Source organism: Gouania willdenowi, chromosome 14 (assembly GCF_900634775.1).
Source record: "Gouania willdenowi chromosome 14, fGouWil2.1, whole genome shotgun sequence".
Lineage (NCBI taxonomy): Eukaryota > Metazoa > Chordata > Actinopteri > Blenniiformes > Gobiesocidae > Gouania > Gouania willdenowi.
Window position 1 is genome coordinate 11,178,753 of NC_041057.1, and position 17,188 is coordinate 11,195,940.

Here is a 17,188-nt window from a genome sequence, read left to right on the forward strand (position 1 = left end):
CCTAAATATTTGTAAAAGTTGGGGCACCACTTTAAGCTTATTATATTAAAACAAAAGAAGCAATGAGGTTTGTAGAAACTTTATTTCACATAAGCAACATATCAAATCATATACTTAATTTTTGTTTTACATTTCAGATAAAGTCGAAAGTGCTTCTGACTGATACAAAACCACGTACTTGGTTTCTACAACTTGAATTATTATCTATTAGGTACTTAATGAAAGGTTCTAATGATATTTTTACAGTTTTTGCAGCAACAAAAAAAGCAGTAAAAATGTACAGTTTATACTTTTAGCATCGCAGTTGGCATCAGAGCAAATATACAAAGTTTACATCACGTCCTGTGTGTAATCTCCTAGAATTATGAAAATGATGTCGGACAACCATTAACAGGATTCCATCACTGTTTGTCGGCGCAGTCGCTGCACAGGATGTCTCTTCCCTTGGCTACGAAGCGTTTGTTGGACAGATTGAGGGAACACTTCTTGCAGGTGAAGCAGTATTCGTGCCAGGAGCTTCCCTCATAGTTGACAATGTTCACTCCTTTTCCAAAACCTGTGAGTTAACGATGGGAGAGACACATCTGGTAACATCATGCATGGCTCAGACAGTGGGGTTAAACTTTACATCCAGCATATCTTTGAGCAAATTAAACCCTGTATCCATCTGCAGACAAAGAATCGCTCAATGCTTATGTGATGGTTCATTCTTTAGGGCAGATATGGCCACATGAGTCCCTCGGTCTATTTTCATGCAGCCCCCAAAGTAAACGTATAAAATGACAGAAAAAAAACACAAAACAAAAGCAAGAAAACATTTTTAAAAAATACAAAGAATTACAACATTGCAGGAAAATACAGTAAAAGACAAGAAACACTCAGAAAATACTCCAATAACACAAACAACTGGAATAAAAATTAACAAAACAGTAATCTGCACAAAATTACTCCAAATAACACAAAATGACAAGAAAAACACAAAAAATGATTCCGCAAACCCACAGTACTAACGAACAAGCAAAGCAACAGAAATTCACAGAAATTACTCCAAAAAGCGCAAAATGAGAACAAGAATACATAATTTGACTCCAAAAAACATAGATTTTACAAGAAAAATACACAAAAGCACAACAGAAATGTGCAAAATGTCTCATGAAGAGCAAGACAACAACAGAAAACAAACGCAGAATGACAGAAAAACACACAAAATTACTATAAAAACTTTGTTCTTTCCTGTGTTAATGCTCAGATTGGTCATTATTTTTGAATGCTGACATTAATGTTGATAATGTGGCTCTTCGATCAAACAAACACATTTTTGTGGCCCCGCTGTGATAAAAGTTGCCCATCTTTGCCTTAGGGTTTTTACCATTTTTCTATTGGAGTCTTATAGGACTGGTTCTTTGACTTTAATATTCTTCTATCTTTAGGAGTTGACAACGATACTTTTTAAAATGTCAACATCCCAAAAGCATAAAATCCTCAGTTTTTATTACACGTGAAAAAGTCACTGCGGTTGTCTTGGTAACGCCGTGTTTTGTTATCAGAAGCTCCGCCCAGTAATCTTTCCACAGCCTATTGTTATTGTGAGGTGTAAATAATAACATTTGAGGCTACCTGTGATGGGGTTTTGGCAGCCTCTGCATTTCTTTGCCACAGACGTCTTGTAGCAGTCGACACAGAACACCTGCTCCTCGTGTTTGGTGAAGCTGGTCCCAGCCAGAGGTTTGGAGCAGCAGCTGCACACGAAGCAGTGGCCGTGCCACGGCTGGTCCTGGTAGTTCACGCCTCCAGAGGTGATCGGCTGCAGACGGGAGGATTAACGACTGTGTTTTATCATATACAGGCTCCAGGAATAATACGTGAAGTTTCTTTCAATCAGTCACCTCTAATTGTATGTATGAATGATATTTATTCACAAATGATTCAAGTTGAATTTCAACATGAAGTGTTATTGTATTTCTTGTACATAACTTGCACGGTATATATTGATTCTTGACCCCTCGCCCCAAGGACTAGAGATGGAAATGAGCTTTTAAGCTAGAGTGGTACAAACATCTCTGTTTTTATAACTTCATGTATTTGTATGCTGCCCTAATAAATGAATAAATGTAATGAAAATAAATGAGCAGAACTGGCTTAATGTATGCAAAGTGGTTTTTAAATCCAAATGTAAGTGAACAGATGACACTATTTCAGATTAAAGCAAGACAATGTCAAACATATCAATATTTCATAATTTTTTTTAAATTTAAAAATAGTTTTTTATTTAACATGTATCTAAACAAATTTGAACGTCAGGTCGTAGATAATTTATCTTTTTGCAATTATAGCAAAACTAATTGATCTGCATCATATTTAGAGACCAAACAATTGTAAAAAATAAATAAACAAATTGTTACATTACAATAATAATTTTCTACCACTGTTGCCATGGCGATTATTGCTCCTCCAACACAATGAAAAACAGATGTACTACTAACCAGCAGGGCTCCTATTGTCCAAGCACTAGATCCCAGATTAACTCTGACACACGTTTACTCTAAAGTTGATCAGGATCACTAATTAAAAACCTTTACCTTTTTGCAGCTGAAGCAGTGTTTGGCGAACTTCTTGTCGTAGCAGGGGCTGCAGTACGTGTCACTTCCTTTGGTGATGAAACTCTGCGATCCTATTGGACGTTTACAGTTGTAGCAGGTGAAGCACTCCTCATGCCATGAGTTTCCTTTGTATTCCACACTCTCTGTACCTGTGGGGCAGCAGGAAGGGACAGATGCTGTAGGTTATAGAGCTATAGACGCCTGTTTGGAAATGTTTATATCATAGAAACCTAATGGACCAGCCATAATTACACATATCTGTGATCGCCTTCTACATCACGTGTCAAATGCATGGCCTGGGGGCCAAATACGGCCCGCAGCAGAAAAAATTTTTACAGTAATAAAACTCAACATTTGCAGGGCTCACAGTTTTCCCGGTGCTTATATCTCATAATTACAGTCATTTTTAATTTTAAACAGATGAAAAAACTAAAAAATCCTACAATTTAATCTTAAATTTTGACATATTTCCCTTAATTAAATAAAAATTGGTCACAAAATCTAGGAAATTTAAAGATCTTGTTTGGACTATTTATCACTTGTTGCTTGGATATGGCCAATTTCTTACATATTTTGTATTTTATGCATATGTAGAAATGTGAACTAGGGCACAATACTGTTGAAATTACTTGTTTTCCAGCATAAAATCTGTGGCCCACTTGAGATCAAGCTGCTCCGTATTTTTCCCCTGTACTAAAATGAGTTTGACATGATAATTTAGAGCAGGGGTCACCAACACGGTGCCCTCATGGACCCCCACACGCCAGCTCAAGGTTGTCTCTATTTTCACCATGGCTGTGTACAGAGTGACGCTCCGTCCCCCTCCTCTCACCCCATCACCATCTGGACTTTCTGTCTTCTGAACCATCATCTGACTGTATCAGAGGAAAAGAAAGGGTTTATTTTGTCTACGCCTTCACCGTCTAAAACCTGCCTTTTCCCCTCCCCTATCCATCTGTTGTTTTCCCATTTTTCTTCTATTCTTCTAAGTACGGGGCGCCTATCATGCCCATGGCGACCCACATTCTTGTCCTCCCATGTTATGTGATTGTCTTTTCATGTTTCTTTGGACGGGATGTAACTTTAATATTTGTACAGCACTTTGTGGTTTGTATCTGTGAAAAGCACTTTATAAATAAAATATACTTACTTACATGTGAGGGGCCCTCAGGCCTGTTCTAACAGCAGCTCTAGTCACCAGTTACAGTAACTCCATCTAAAATCTGATTTACCAGGCTTCAAACTCACAAAGATCAATTCAGATGACAAATGTAGTCAGAGTCTTACTTGAGTTGAAAACCGTTGGACTTGATAAGTTTTTTTCTTTTTGAAATTAACCATCTTTAAATGTTTATTTTCACTGAAACATTGAGACAAATGTGTTCAAGAACCACAGATAGGATTTAATTAATGATGCTGCAGATTTGGTGTTTAGCTTGTGAAGTTTTATTTTCTTTAAAGGCACACTGTGTAACTTTTGGCCACTGGGGGCGCTAGACTGGTAACTTTCACGCAAGTGGCCACAAGCACCGCAGCACTGTCGCAAAATTCAACGGTCAGTCAGTCGGGCCAGCCTCCCTTGTCTTATGATTGTGTATGCAGACAGAAGTTGACCTGTAATTTTGGGATAAGGACTGGCTCTAAGGGCTGGGGTGTGAAGCGGAGCTGGGCTCCCACTGCAGCTACAGTCTATGGGCTGGAGAAGCAGCCGCCACCTCCGCCCTCCAGACAGAGGCTAAACTTGTTTCAGCTACCCACAGCAATTGCCGTCACGTGGGAACTATATATACAGTACCCGAGCCTGTGGTCACGTGACTGCCGTAAAGTGAAATGTTTTCCAGGTCACGACCTGGTGAAAGACGTTCTGTCTCTCCAAACTTACATGGCGCTGTTTCAAGAGGGAAGCTCCGCTCGGAGCATTGAGACTGTCAAGCGCTGTATATTGGCCTGAGGAAACTCTTTAGGTCAAAAAGTACACAGTGTACCTTTAAATAGAATAAAAATAAATAATGATGATAATAAAATGAAATAAATGAGTGGAAGTTTTATAAAATCTTACATTATTGTTGCATTGTAAGAACATGTTTCGGTTAGGAGGACTAGTTAGTGGCTAGTAAAACATGATGATTCCCTATTAAATGTTTCAGAAGTGGTAATTACAAAATGAAACAATGAATATTTCCTAACTTTTTTAAGTAGATGTAAAGTCTTTCTTCATGATCTTTTCCTCTAATTAAAGTGAAACTGGGAAATTGTCGTAGTATTTCTGAGCATCAAACTGGTAGCCCTATGGATTATTAGTATCTTTGAAGTAGCTCATGGTTTCAGAAAGGTTGGTGACCCCTGGTTTAGAGATGCAAGTATGTATTCATGTGGAGGTGATTAGACCTGGCAGGATGGGTTTGTAGCAGCCGTGGCAGCGTGGAGCGTCCTCTCTGGAGCAACACTTCCCACACATGACGCGCTCATCCTTCATGTTGAAGGGCTCCTTGGCCAGAGGCTTGTAGCACTTTACGCAGCGGAAACACTCTTCATGCCAGTGCTTGCCTTTATGACTGAGCTCCTGAAGGAAAAACACAGGGTTTTATTTACGTAATTATAATGTGTTTAAAGAGAACAATGGCCGACAATGATGTAGTTCTACCTTTGTTTCCACGGAGATGGGACGATGGCACTCGGCGCAAGAGTTGGCACAGAACTTAGTGTGGCAGCGAACGCACACGGGCCGTCCCTCGCTGCGGACGAACCTCTTCCCTCCGAGGTCCTCACGGCAGTAGAAACAGTTTGCGCTGTCAGCCATGGTTTCACTGTGAGGAGAAACCAGAGAGTAGAAAGATAAGCCTCATGTTTGCCTGTGGGAACAAATGCATCTATACCTGCAGTTATCCAGGACAGTGACAGAGAATAACCTCAACCTGAAATGGTATTAAAATATATAAAAGGGATCAATTTATAAGCAGCTGAGGAGTTGATTTGTTGGCTAAGTTTCGCAATCGCACAAGTCAAAAAATTTGATATAAAGGGCCATATTTGGGGTTTAGAAGTTGAGTAACATCGATAAATCTCATTAGCATGCAGAAAAAATAATAGCGATGTCAGGATACAACTTTTTCACTTCCGATTCAATACCAATATTGCAGCCTTGAGCATTGGCCAATACCGTCATCGACCTGATACGATATCAGCATGAATCATGCATACTTTTTATTACCAGTACTTATTTTGTAGTGTGAAATGTTAGAAAAGGCTTCATCAAGTGGCAGAGAACAATAGTCAGCAACAGTAGGTGTGAGGAAAAACTGACCCATTTATTATTAACTGATTGGTTACATACATTTTAACCTTCAACTTAATATCCACAGTATTCTACAATTGAATAAATATAATATATATCAGAGATTTCACATGCAGTCCGATAAAACCCGATACTTGTTTTCTGGCTGATATCGGACCGGTACGCCCCTAAAAAATAAAAGTAATTGGGAATTATTGAAAAATGTTTGAACAGCTTGAATAAAATAGACTTGGCACCTTATATTAATAAGCCTAAAGGTGCTTTCACACCAAAAGTGACTGAAGCGACTCGATTACATTAAAATCAATGTAAATGACGTGACCTCAAGCGATGTGACTTGTGTAATTTCAACAATGAGGTCGAGCGTGACCTCGTCGCTCAAAGTTGAAAAATATGAACTTTTTAAGCGACTTCAAGCAACAACAACTCTCTCGTCCTTCACTGTCTGTAGAGCGGAGGCTGCTGCCCCACCCTGGTCCCTCCATTACAGTGCAGACGGCTGCAGCAGAGGCTGTACAACTTCCTCAATTTATCGGGGCAAAATTCAAGTGGTTAACTTCTTGAAAACCACAGTAACTACTGATCATAACAGATTCTGAGTGAACTTAACCTTTAGTATCTCCGTAAGTTGATCATTTAAACCGTAAAAGCGGAGCAAGAAGCAAAAGAAGTGATCAACCCTCTCTCTCTTTCTCACTACCCTGTCACCGGCTGAACACACACACACACACACACACATTGTTCCCTGGTGAGTCGCTATAGTCGCGTTTGGTGTGAACGCACCTTAACTTCAATTATATTTGTTACAGCACCAACAAAGTCCTCTCATTATACTTCTAGATCTTTTTTACATAATGATGGAGGAAATACGTACTATTAAAGAGTTATTATTATTATTATTATTAACACGTAATTTAACCACTGTCACTCTGACTGCTGGTTGTAAGGCAAAGGAAATGTATTTGTATAGCACATTTCATACACAAGGCAATTCAAAGTGCTTAACATGAGCAAAAAGTGCAACAGAAAACATTTAACAGTTTAAAAATCAATAAGAACATTAAAATCTGCAGTAAAAACATTAAAATTAACAATATCAATAAAAATCTCCCTCTCAGTCATACACAGTAGAGGAAAAGAGAGCCTTTAAATTGGATTTAAAAATGTTCACATTGTAATAAAAAAATGACCTGTATTTTATAGGTAACCTTAGTATTGGTAACATTAATTCTTTATGTTCATCCTGAATGACATTTAAGTTTATTATACAGGCCACATGAGGGCGCTGTTGTTTATATTCTCCTAAAAGGAGAAATCGTCAAATAGTCCATTAGATACCCTACAATTTTATTTTATTATTTACAAAAACTGCTATTAATGATTTTTTTTTTCAATAATATCAGTTATCACATTGTTGTTTTAGATCATCTAAGCACCAATTAAAGCCACGTTGGTAGATGTTTGTAGTTTTTCCTGGATATTTCACTCAGAATATTGAAACCAGGGCTTCTAAACACATGGATATAAACAACCACACGTAGAGTTTAACTTTTCAGGACCCATTGAGAACATGTCTGTGACCAGATGTTGAGAACTCCTGCTTTGATGCTTTGGTTTAACCTCTGAGTTCAAAGCAATGGTTTACATTTTCTCAGTGTAAAAGCTGAAATCAATCGTACATATTTGAGCTCCGATGTGAGTTTTCACGTGTTTGTGTTTAATAAGCGTTCTGTTCTCTGAGACTCACTCACACACTCTGCCTCTGGGCAAACAGCCTCAGATCATTTTTCTATTCAGCAATCACAGACAAGCCCTTATTTACATTGCTCTGATTAATGTGTAACTTTTATTGCTGGAAACCAGTTGGACTGAACTGGTGTAAAGGAATAAAGAGTTCAGTCATTGCCATGCTTTGCTGGCATCACAACAGTTGTTTTTAAATGGACATTGAGCCTATAGCAGTGGTTCACTTCCCTACCTTTATTGGGTTGTGACCTTATTTTGACATCACATTACTGGTGACCACAGAGGATTTTTTTTCTAGAATTTAGCTTTTGATGTTTATTTCACTGTTAAAAATACACATTAGCCAGAATTAGTTCACAAAGTGACAAGTGAGAAGATGCACCAGCGCAGATATTATTATACTGCAATGTATCATCTCACTACCACAAAGTGGAATGGGGATAAAGGTTTGAGGTCTGTTCTCTTATGTATACATCTAAGTTCTTAGATTTAGGACATTTAGGAAAAGGTTGCGAGTTATAATGAGAACCAATATGGCAGGAGATGTCGATGACTGTGTTCTTGTTTTAACTAGATTTATATTTGAGAAAGTGAAAGTATAGAATACAGTTGTTTAAGATTGTGATTGTGTTTCAAATATGCTTTTAATTCGTCTTTTTTTTTTTTTTTTAATCAATTACTAGACCTTTCAGGGGACCCCATTTGAATTCCAGGCGACCCCACATGGGGTCATGACCCCAAAGTTGGAAAAACCCTGGCATATAGTGAAGTGGTTCTGTTGCTGGTTTTACTTTTTTCCTGAAATACTGTATGCCACTGGCCTTTTTATTCTTTTTGCACCAAAATTAAATACAAAAAGTTCCTAAAGAACATTCTTCACTTGATTGTTTTAAAAAAAACTAAAAGTTTGCGTATTTGTTTAATAAATAAACACCGTGTTTTAAGTTGAAATACAACTGATTTCTGTGACAGTGTTTTACGTCGTTTGCTTCAATCTTTTTTTTTTTTCACTGATTTTCATCTTTATTTAGATACTGTGGTTTTCATCACATTTCTTTCAAATGCTGTTTCTACTTACGGGCCTTGTGATTATTTTATTTACTATTATATGGATGTGGAGGCACTTTTATATCTGTTGGAGGCTGCTACAACCTGCACTCAACTGCACAGATATTATAGCCATTCCGAGGAGGAAAGTTTTGGTGCGTCACTATCAGCTTGCACAGAAGTTAAGGCTCTGCCGACCAGTTACTGCGTTAATGGCTGTTTTACAATAATGACTTGCACTAAAACTTAAGGAACTTGAATCCAAACAAACAGAACTAGTGGGATTATAGGCAGCATTTTAGCAGTAAATATCACATTTATTTAGCACAGTATTTCTACAGATGTGGATCAGATTCATGCACTCATGAATATCAGGTTCACGATAACTGACCACAAGAAATTCTCTCAAACTTCTCTGTACGTGTGTGTGCGCACAGCCAGCACATACAGGAATGCCAGGAATGAGTACTGTGGTGAGATCTGGAAGTTCGACAACTTTTTTTGACAGAACCTGCCCACACACACACACACACACACACACACACACACACTACCCTACAAGAACCACTCCCCAGGAAACCACAAACTATGGCTGGCCTCCTGGTTACTGAGGCATGCTGGCACACATTCTAGAGGAAGTTTCCAGTTTTGGCAGAAACTGAAATCTGCCTCAACTTTTAATGGAAGTTGCAGATAGTTTTAAAGGATATTTTTCTACATGTAAATGTAGAAATGGTTTGTGTTGGCTTTTGGTTGAACGCTCCCGACTTTAGGAGTGTCGCTCTTTAAACGGTTCCTGCTCAACTCTCTATTTTTAGAGATCACCACCAAGGAAAACATTCATATCTTGAGAAAAATACTTCCAATTCCTGACCCATTGTTGATCTGGATCTTAACAAGTTAATCTTTTGAATGTACTGTAACTGAACTCCTTATTTAGAAATGGAATACGGAGCAGTTTAATCTCAAGAGGGCCTCGGAATTTATGTGGAAAAATGAGTAATTTCAACATAATTGTGCCCTAGTTTCACTTCTGTGTATACATAAAATGCAAAATATCAACAAAAACCAAGCAAAAAGTGATACATATCAGTCCCAATAGGATCTTTCTTCACTTTAAATTTTCTAGATTTCTATTTAATTAAGGGAAATATGTAATAATTCCCCCCAAAAAAATTGAAGGATTTTGTAAGAATTTTACGTTAACGTTAAAAATGAATACAACCATGCGATATAAGCACAGGAAAAACTGTGAGCCCTGCAAATATCATTGAGTATCATTTACACAATGATTCATGTTTTTCCTGTTATTTTTACTTGCTCCTGCGGGGCCGAATTGGATGCTCCAAAGTGCCAGATTTGGCCCCTGGGCCATGAGTTTGACACGTCTTGTAAAGCGTATTTATTCTATGCTTGTATAAATGTACATACTAATTTAAAAGGTGTAACGGCACAGTTGAGGTTTTTTTAAATGACCTACTTGAACTTTAGAGGTTGCCAAGTGTTGGCGAACAAAAGGTCAAAGTCCTCCTTCTTATAAAATGAATCAAACAACATCTTTTGTGCTCGTGTCTCCTCTGAGGACAATAAGGCTGCAAACAGGGGCTGATGTCATGTAGAGTACAAGCAACACTTCCTGTTAGTCACCTGATAATTTATGATGTATTTATGGAAGAACTGAATGAGAGCCATCATCAGCCTCCTTAGGGAAACAGAAAACTATTTCAGATAAGAGTCTGAGGATTCCAAAATAAGGCCTGGGCCTTTATTCCAAACACAGATCACAACTACACCAAGCATGGATACTTAGTACAACACTGAAATGCGAGCGCTGTCACGTAAAGCGCTATCTGATGGTAGCGGAACAATGGTGGACAGGAAGCCTGCCAGTATCCGTGCAGGTCAGAGCAAAACAAAAGTGGTTCCAACGACTTTGTCGCTGCATGTTTTCCTGCTAAAAAATGTTTCGGCCTAATAATCCTCTCTCTCTCTCTCTCTCTCTCAAAAGACATGTTTGATCACCATGGCAACAGTGATGTCTCAACATGGCAACACTGGCGCCAATGAAGACCAAAAAAAAAACCCAACCTTCACATGTGATGGTGAAAGAGAATCTGACCATTCCAGGCTAAACCTGTCGTTTTCGCCCGAGACTAATAGTTAACGTCAGGATAAAACTTACAGATAAAGATGTTTCTCATTTCTCACTTGAACAAGAGCCCATTGTCTTTCCTTAGAACGGATTTCTATGTCAAAGTGCAGAATGAGAGCATGACTCTGTTTAGTACATAGTCAAGCATTAATGCATGCAGTAAACAAGGCAAATAGTTGAAGTCAATTTTACATTTGTCCCAGTTTTCCAAACTATTATTGATAAACAGGAGCCAGCTTTGACTATAATGATGCAGCAGTGACTCTTATATTATCGTATACATACGGTTCATATGATTGTAGATCTATAAAAAAAACATTGAAACAAAGAATTGGAACTAACACTTTACCAATGATACACCCATTTTTAACAACTCACCATGCATCCAATTACACAATTATCATCATCATTAGAAGAAAGGTTCCACTTGAAGGTACGTTCACACGCAACACGACTATAGTTGCCTAAAAAGTACTTGTCTAAACGAAACCTCCACTTAACTGACTATAGTTGCTTTTTGCTCACTCTACCCCAGCAATTTCTAGCTCAATTTTAATTTTCACAAAAAACATGGCTGATCCTACCACAATGTACTTGTACAAAATCCAGAAACTCTTTCCTCCATGTGTCTCCAGTTACGTGACATAGGGAGAAAGTCATTACCGATTGGATGTTGCAACACAGCGTCACTCGAAGTCGCTTGAAAAGTTTGACATTTTCAACTTCCAGCAACTCAGATCACGTGATCGTGTCTCTGGAATTGCGTGAGTCGCGTCATTTAAAAGGAGGTCGCTTGACGTTGCGTAGTTTACATTGATTTTGAATGTAATATAGTTGCCAGAGATGTGAAGTTGCTTTCGGTGCGTACGCACCTTCAGGCTCACATCCAATCAGGCCCCTGGCATGACTTTGTAGAGTAAATAATGACAGAAGACATAAGCTGGGTTTCCATTACAGATTTTCGCAAAATAATTGATATTTCTATATATCGACAAAGTATAATTGCGATTTGAACGTCTCCATTGAAGGTTGTTTTGGGCAGGAGCCTTGTAACTCCTGAGACTTGGCCGCAGGAAGATGGACGCTCCAACCCTTCTTTGTTGTTTTTACGTCTAATGTGGCAGTAATATTTTTTAGAAAGTTTCTATTCGTACAGTTGCCATACGGACAATCCGCGGGGCTATTGGTATGTTTACCAAAGTACACGTACGTAGCGTTATGACCCTATATCGCAACAATTTTTAGGGTCAGGGTTAGTCACGTGACCTAAACTGGCCAATGAGGGGCGCTGCGTACGGATAGCCACTGCCTAACTTTTAAGTCTAATGCTAAGAAATGTTTCCATGTACCGCACCATATTTTTTCAGTGAGAAGTGGTCATGTGACCAGGTACGTCACGCTCTGTGACGTGTATTTGCTGAAAAAGTGTTTCCATGGCACTTTTGAAACATCTGTCATTCCTCCTCATGAAAGCGTTAACAACTTTTTAGGTGATTTGTGTGTTTTTTCGAAATCCAGGTATTTCTCTGAACAGTGTAATGTAAACAAAGCTATAGATTACAAGTATAAAATCCCATTGTTCAGTTGTTTTTATTATTAGTATTAGTATTATTAACATTTTACAAAGATGCTAGGGCTGTTCTAGTCTGACCAACTTAAAATCCAACTTGTTTGGTTCAGTTTGGCACCTATTTCTTTCTTTTTTGGCACCACTGGTTGGTTCTGACCTGTTTATTGCAAAGGTTAATAGTTTTGTGACGAGATGTAACTGAATAACTCTTTATATGTTAATTCTAAAGTACATTCTTTGTTAAAGTGTGAGCCACATGATTTGTATCTCCCATAGTAGGTTTCCCCACATTGTGTGCAGCACATGGATTGGGTAAGAAGGTGAAAAACAATAAGGTCAGCCACACATTAGTGGTTTGATTAAAAAGAGAAAAACAAAAAGCAGGTGAAAAGGTGAGAAATCAGCGACTGAATTGTTTTTGAATATCTGAGCCATGTGTGAGTTCCACTGCGTTGGCATGAGCTTATCGCTGAAGAATGTGATGAAGAATAGAGGGATAGGAACACTGAGACTCGCACAACCCAAAAAGAGTCGTAAAAGCTGCAAAACCTGCCCGAGCGCTCGTCGTCACGTAGACTGCAGGTGTGAGATCACTAGAGCTCAGTGGAAATCACCGACAGAAAACGATACTTCAACAGGAAGCTGGATTTTTTACTAAGGAACAAAAAAATCACTTCTGCAAATATGAAAAGCTGAGCTCAGCGTTTAGGCAAAGCTTCTTTCAAAGGTTGTAGAAGCTTAGGAAGTCATTCCTTCTCTATAACAGATTTATCTAGATTAAGGTGAATCAACTCACAAATCCATCACGTCCAATCACATGCAGCTGAACATACATTACTTCTACGACTGCCGGGAAAAACCTGTGCCTGAAGAAAATGAAAGCACTTTGTACTTGTGCTTAAACATTGGCGACTATAGGGGTCGTCATATGTTTAAAACGTTATGGTTTTAATCCTATGGCTGAATCATCTGTGTGTTGGAGTGCCCTTGAGCAAGACGCTTAACTAGGGCTGAACAATTTTGGGAAAAAAAATCTAATTTCCTTCTTTTTTTCTTCTTCTTCTTCCTCGATATTGCGATTGCGATTGAATTTGCGATTATTTCTTTCAAGATCCTCTTCTCTCATGTATTTTTCAACAAACATAATCAATGTAATGTGTTCTAATAAACAATCGGATGTATTATACATCAATAGTTATTTCTTATAGGCTATGCATATGTTAAGATAAAGGAAAATGAAGCATGAATTCATATTAAAGACAGTTTATCTACTTCGATTACAGTCGTAAACTTAAATACTTTGACGTGCAGTCTTATGAGCATTACCCGCGACGACGGAGCAAAATTCTGCCAAACAGAATTAAAAACTAAAGTGCAGGAAAAATAAAGAGTACAAGCACGGGCTTAAAGAAATTGCACATTTTTTAGGTAAATCAAAGTCCCAGTAGAACCCTATGTTGCTCCCAACTGTAGATCAACCCCTTCTGTGAAGTTCTGTCACACTGCTTTGATTGTTGTATATATCTATTACATTTGTATAATAATTATTATTATTTATCTTGTCTTATTTTTTTTCTACTGTAATTTGTGCCCTTGTAGTCAATCCTTATTTAATTAACAGTCTTGTACTTCACTAGGTATGTTTTTCTCTTTCTTTCTTTCGTGTTTATTCTTTTTATTTGTAATATTTCTTGAGCATCTGTAACACAAGTAATTTCCCCCTGGGATAAATAAAGTATTTCTGATTCTGATTGGAGGAAAATATCTCATCATGTGTCCAGTAAAAAAAAAAAAAAAATAAAAAAAAAAATATTTCAAACATGTAATGAATGGTGGATAAATTCTTAATCATGTACAGACAGTTTTGTACATTTCACAGTGATTATTTGTTTTTTTTTTTTTTTTTTTTTTTAAATAGCAGCAAAATTATAGTTTTAAATAAATCAAAAGTAGTTTCTTGTCATCTGTAGTACTTTATATCAGTGGTTCTCTATCCTTTTTTGCTCAAGTACCCCCTTTCTCTTACTCAGAATACCACCTATAGACCATAATGATGGAATGATGACACGTTTTTTTAATATAAAAGAGTGGAAAGAATAGATTTATTTCTATAGATTTGGGACTAAAACTGACCCTTGAATTTCAGTTCCGCTCTAATCAAGATCATTTGCATCGTCATTATTATGGAAATTTGAATCCGATATTCGTTTTCAGGCTGATATCGAACTGATATCTGATATCAATATTGGATCGTGACACCCCTAATTTTCAACTAAAAATAAACAATATAAAACTCCAGGTTTTTAAGGCTTTTATTTATTATCCACTCTCTTTCAAGTACCCCTGGAGGTACACATACCTCGTTTTGAGAAACACTACTTTAGTGCGTAAATGAGTCGACAAACATCAGGCTCACATTTGACTTCAGTAACATTAAAGTTCTTTTTTTTTTTTTTTTTTTAATTCTGCTATGAAGACACACAAATACACACAACAGATCGAGTTCAGCCTAATCGTTTTCGTCTCTCGCTCAGATTACTGGAAGAGAACAGTTTTATTTGGCAGGTTGTCCTCATTCCAGGAGCTGATAGAGAAGATGTGAACGAAAGTCACAGAAACAAAAACATCACGAGTTCAGCCAGAAGCTGCTGCTGTGTTAAACTCCTTCCTCACATTCACACAATTAACCTATATTTGTGTCAAATCCAACGTGAAAGCTGTAGGAAACAGGCCGTCAGAAACGTTTAAAATAGTCTTTACGACTTGTTCAACAAAGTTCAGTTTGTGTGACGAGCTGCAGTGAAAGAACCTGACGTTTAACCTCCAGAAATCCTAAAACAGACTATTCATCTTTCTGTTTAAACTTCAGCAGCAGCATCGACAGAAAGGGGAAATAAACCTTAGTCTGTATCTTTTTACATGCAGTGCTTTGAAATAAAAAGTGAAAATCACAACAGAGGCTTCGCCTGACATGAAGTCAGAGCAGAGAAATTAAGTTTTATGAGGCCATATTATAGTTTATAGGGATGAGCTCATGGTAATTTCTTTAACATGCACGGACCGGCTCAGACTCCCACTAAGTGTGTGTGTGTGTGTTGGTCAGACATTGTGCTACGTACCGTCTGTCTCTAAGCATTTTACAGTGTAATAACTTTTTCCACATGTCAGTGCACAGAATGATTTATTACAGTGATACATGGTTTGTCCATGATGCACATCAAACATATTTACACACACACATGCATGTACATGATATTAATAATATACTATTTAATATTTATAACACAAGCTTTCACCAAATTACATTTTAAATATAAAATAGTAGTATTGCAAGAAAAAAACTAATTTAAGCATGAAATTCTGTGGAAAATGTTGTGCTTTAATTAATCTGTGATAAAAAAAAATAAATAATAATAAATACATGAAAGGAGGTCAGAGTCAAAAAAAGCAAATGTTACTGTCTGTACTGACACTATACACGTCATCTGTTTGTGTTTAAATCCTGAAAAACACACATAAATGCAAGAAAAGCTGCAGGAATTTTAATGGACCTCTGTGATGCATTTTGAGCCTCATTGGTTCCATCATTAGAAGAAAGGAAGAAAAAAAAAAGACTTCCTAACTGGAAACAGATTTTACAAGTCTGGATCGTTTTACAGTTTCTGTCTGGATCGTGTAACTCTAGCACACGCGCGCACACTGGCAGCCAACGCCCCAGAGGAACTTTACAACATTGTGTTCTGCAAAACCTTATTATTATTAATAATAATAATAATAAAAGCTTGTGCTGCATGATAAATAAACATGTCACAAGTTGTCTTCCTTCATACAAACAGTAAGAGCATCAGTCATTATTAGTTCAGGTAACTCACGGTGCGTTTTGGATGATGATGATGATGAGGAGGAGGAGGTGGAGGTGGAGGTGGAAGAGGAGCGGTGCTCGGCAGCCTGTCTGCCCGGCTCACAGTGAACGCTCTCCGGCTGAGGACTGACGGAGCTCCGCTGAACTGACGGTTCTCTTACCTTAGGAATACTGACATGTGCACAGCCGGAGGCAGCGTTGCCAGATACACAGTGTGATTTCCCGCTCAGATACTTCCGAAAAGGAGTTACGAGCATGTTAAAGAGTCGTCAAATAGGCGGGAATTTAAATATTTGGCAACTCCATCTAGACCTTCAAAATAAAGCTCTGAGGGGGAGATTTAAAATGAAGCGGTATTTATGGAAGTATATTTGTGTCTATTAATTAATAAAAATGAAGTTTTCAACAAAAAATAAAAGTTTACCTCAATCAAAAATAAATATTTTCAATCAAAGAAAAAAGTGTTCAAATGTAATTATTTGGGTTTGAAATATATATGTTGTTTTCATTTGAACAATTTTTTTGTTTGTTTGATTGAAAATATTTATTTTTGATTGAAAAGGTTGTTTTTTATTGATGTGATTATTTTTTGGGAATTTAAGTGTTTTTTTTTGTTTGTTTTTTTTTATTATTATTATTATTGGATAATAGTAAAAAAAAAAAATATTATTGAATAATAAAGAGGGAAATTTACCTCCATAGGTAACAGGCTTATTTGTCAGTATTTTTGGTGTTACACTGTTATACACCACTCATAATACTAATATGGTCACAAGCCAAAAGGGCTTGTTTTGATGTTTTAAAGGTGTGTTGAGGTCTAAGGGTTAAGGGGGAAAGGAGCAGTTTAAAAATTAAATGGTACAGAATGTTATTAAAATGGGGCAACAAATAAAAGAAAAAAATATTAGATTTGTAA

General features: G+C 37.4%; 1 protein-coding gene across 1 annotated transcript; it reads right to left on the minus strand.

Annotated features, from left to right (window-relative positions):
* Window positions 1-63: 63 nt before the first annotated feature.
* Window positions 64-16,515, minus strand: LOC114476138 (four and a half LIM domains protein 1-like). The gene is made up of 6 exons (XM_028467436.1): window positions 16,283-16,515; window positions 5,245-5,407; window positions 4,989-5,163; window positions 2,580-2,749; window positions 1,618-1,804; window positions 64-556 (listed from the first exon to the last, which is right to left on the minus strand). The coding sequence occupies exons 2-6, from the start codon at window positions 5,398-5,400 to the stop codon at window positions 402-404; spliced, it is 843 nt and encodes a 280-aa protein (XP_028323237.1). The 5' UTR covers window positions 5,401-5,407; window positions 16,283-16,515; the 3' UTR covers window positions 64-401.
* Between the last annotated feature and the right edge of the window lie 673 nt (window positions 16,516-17,188).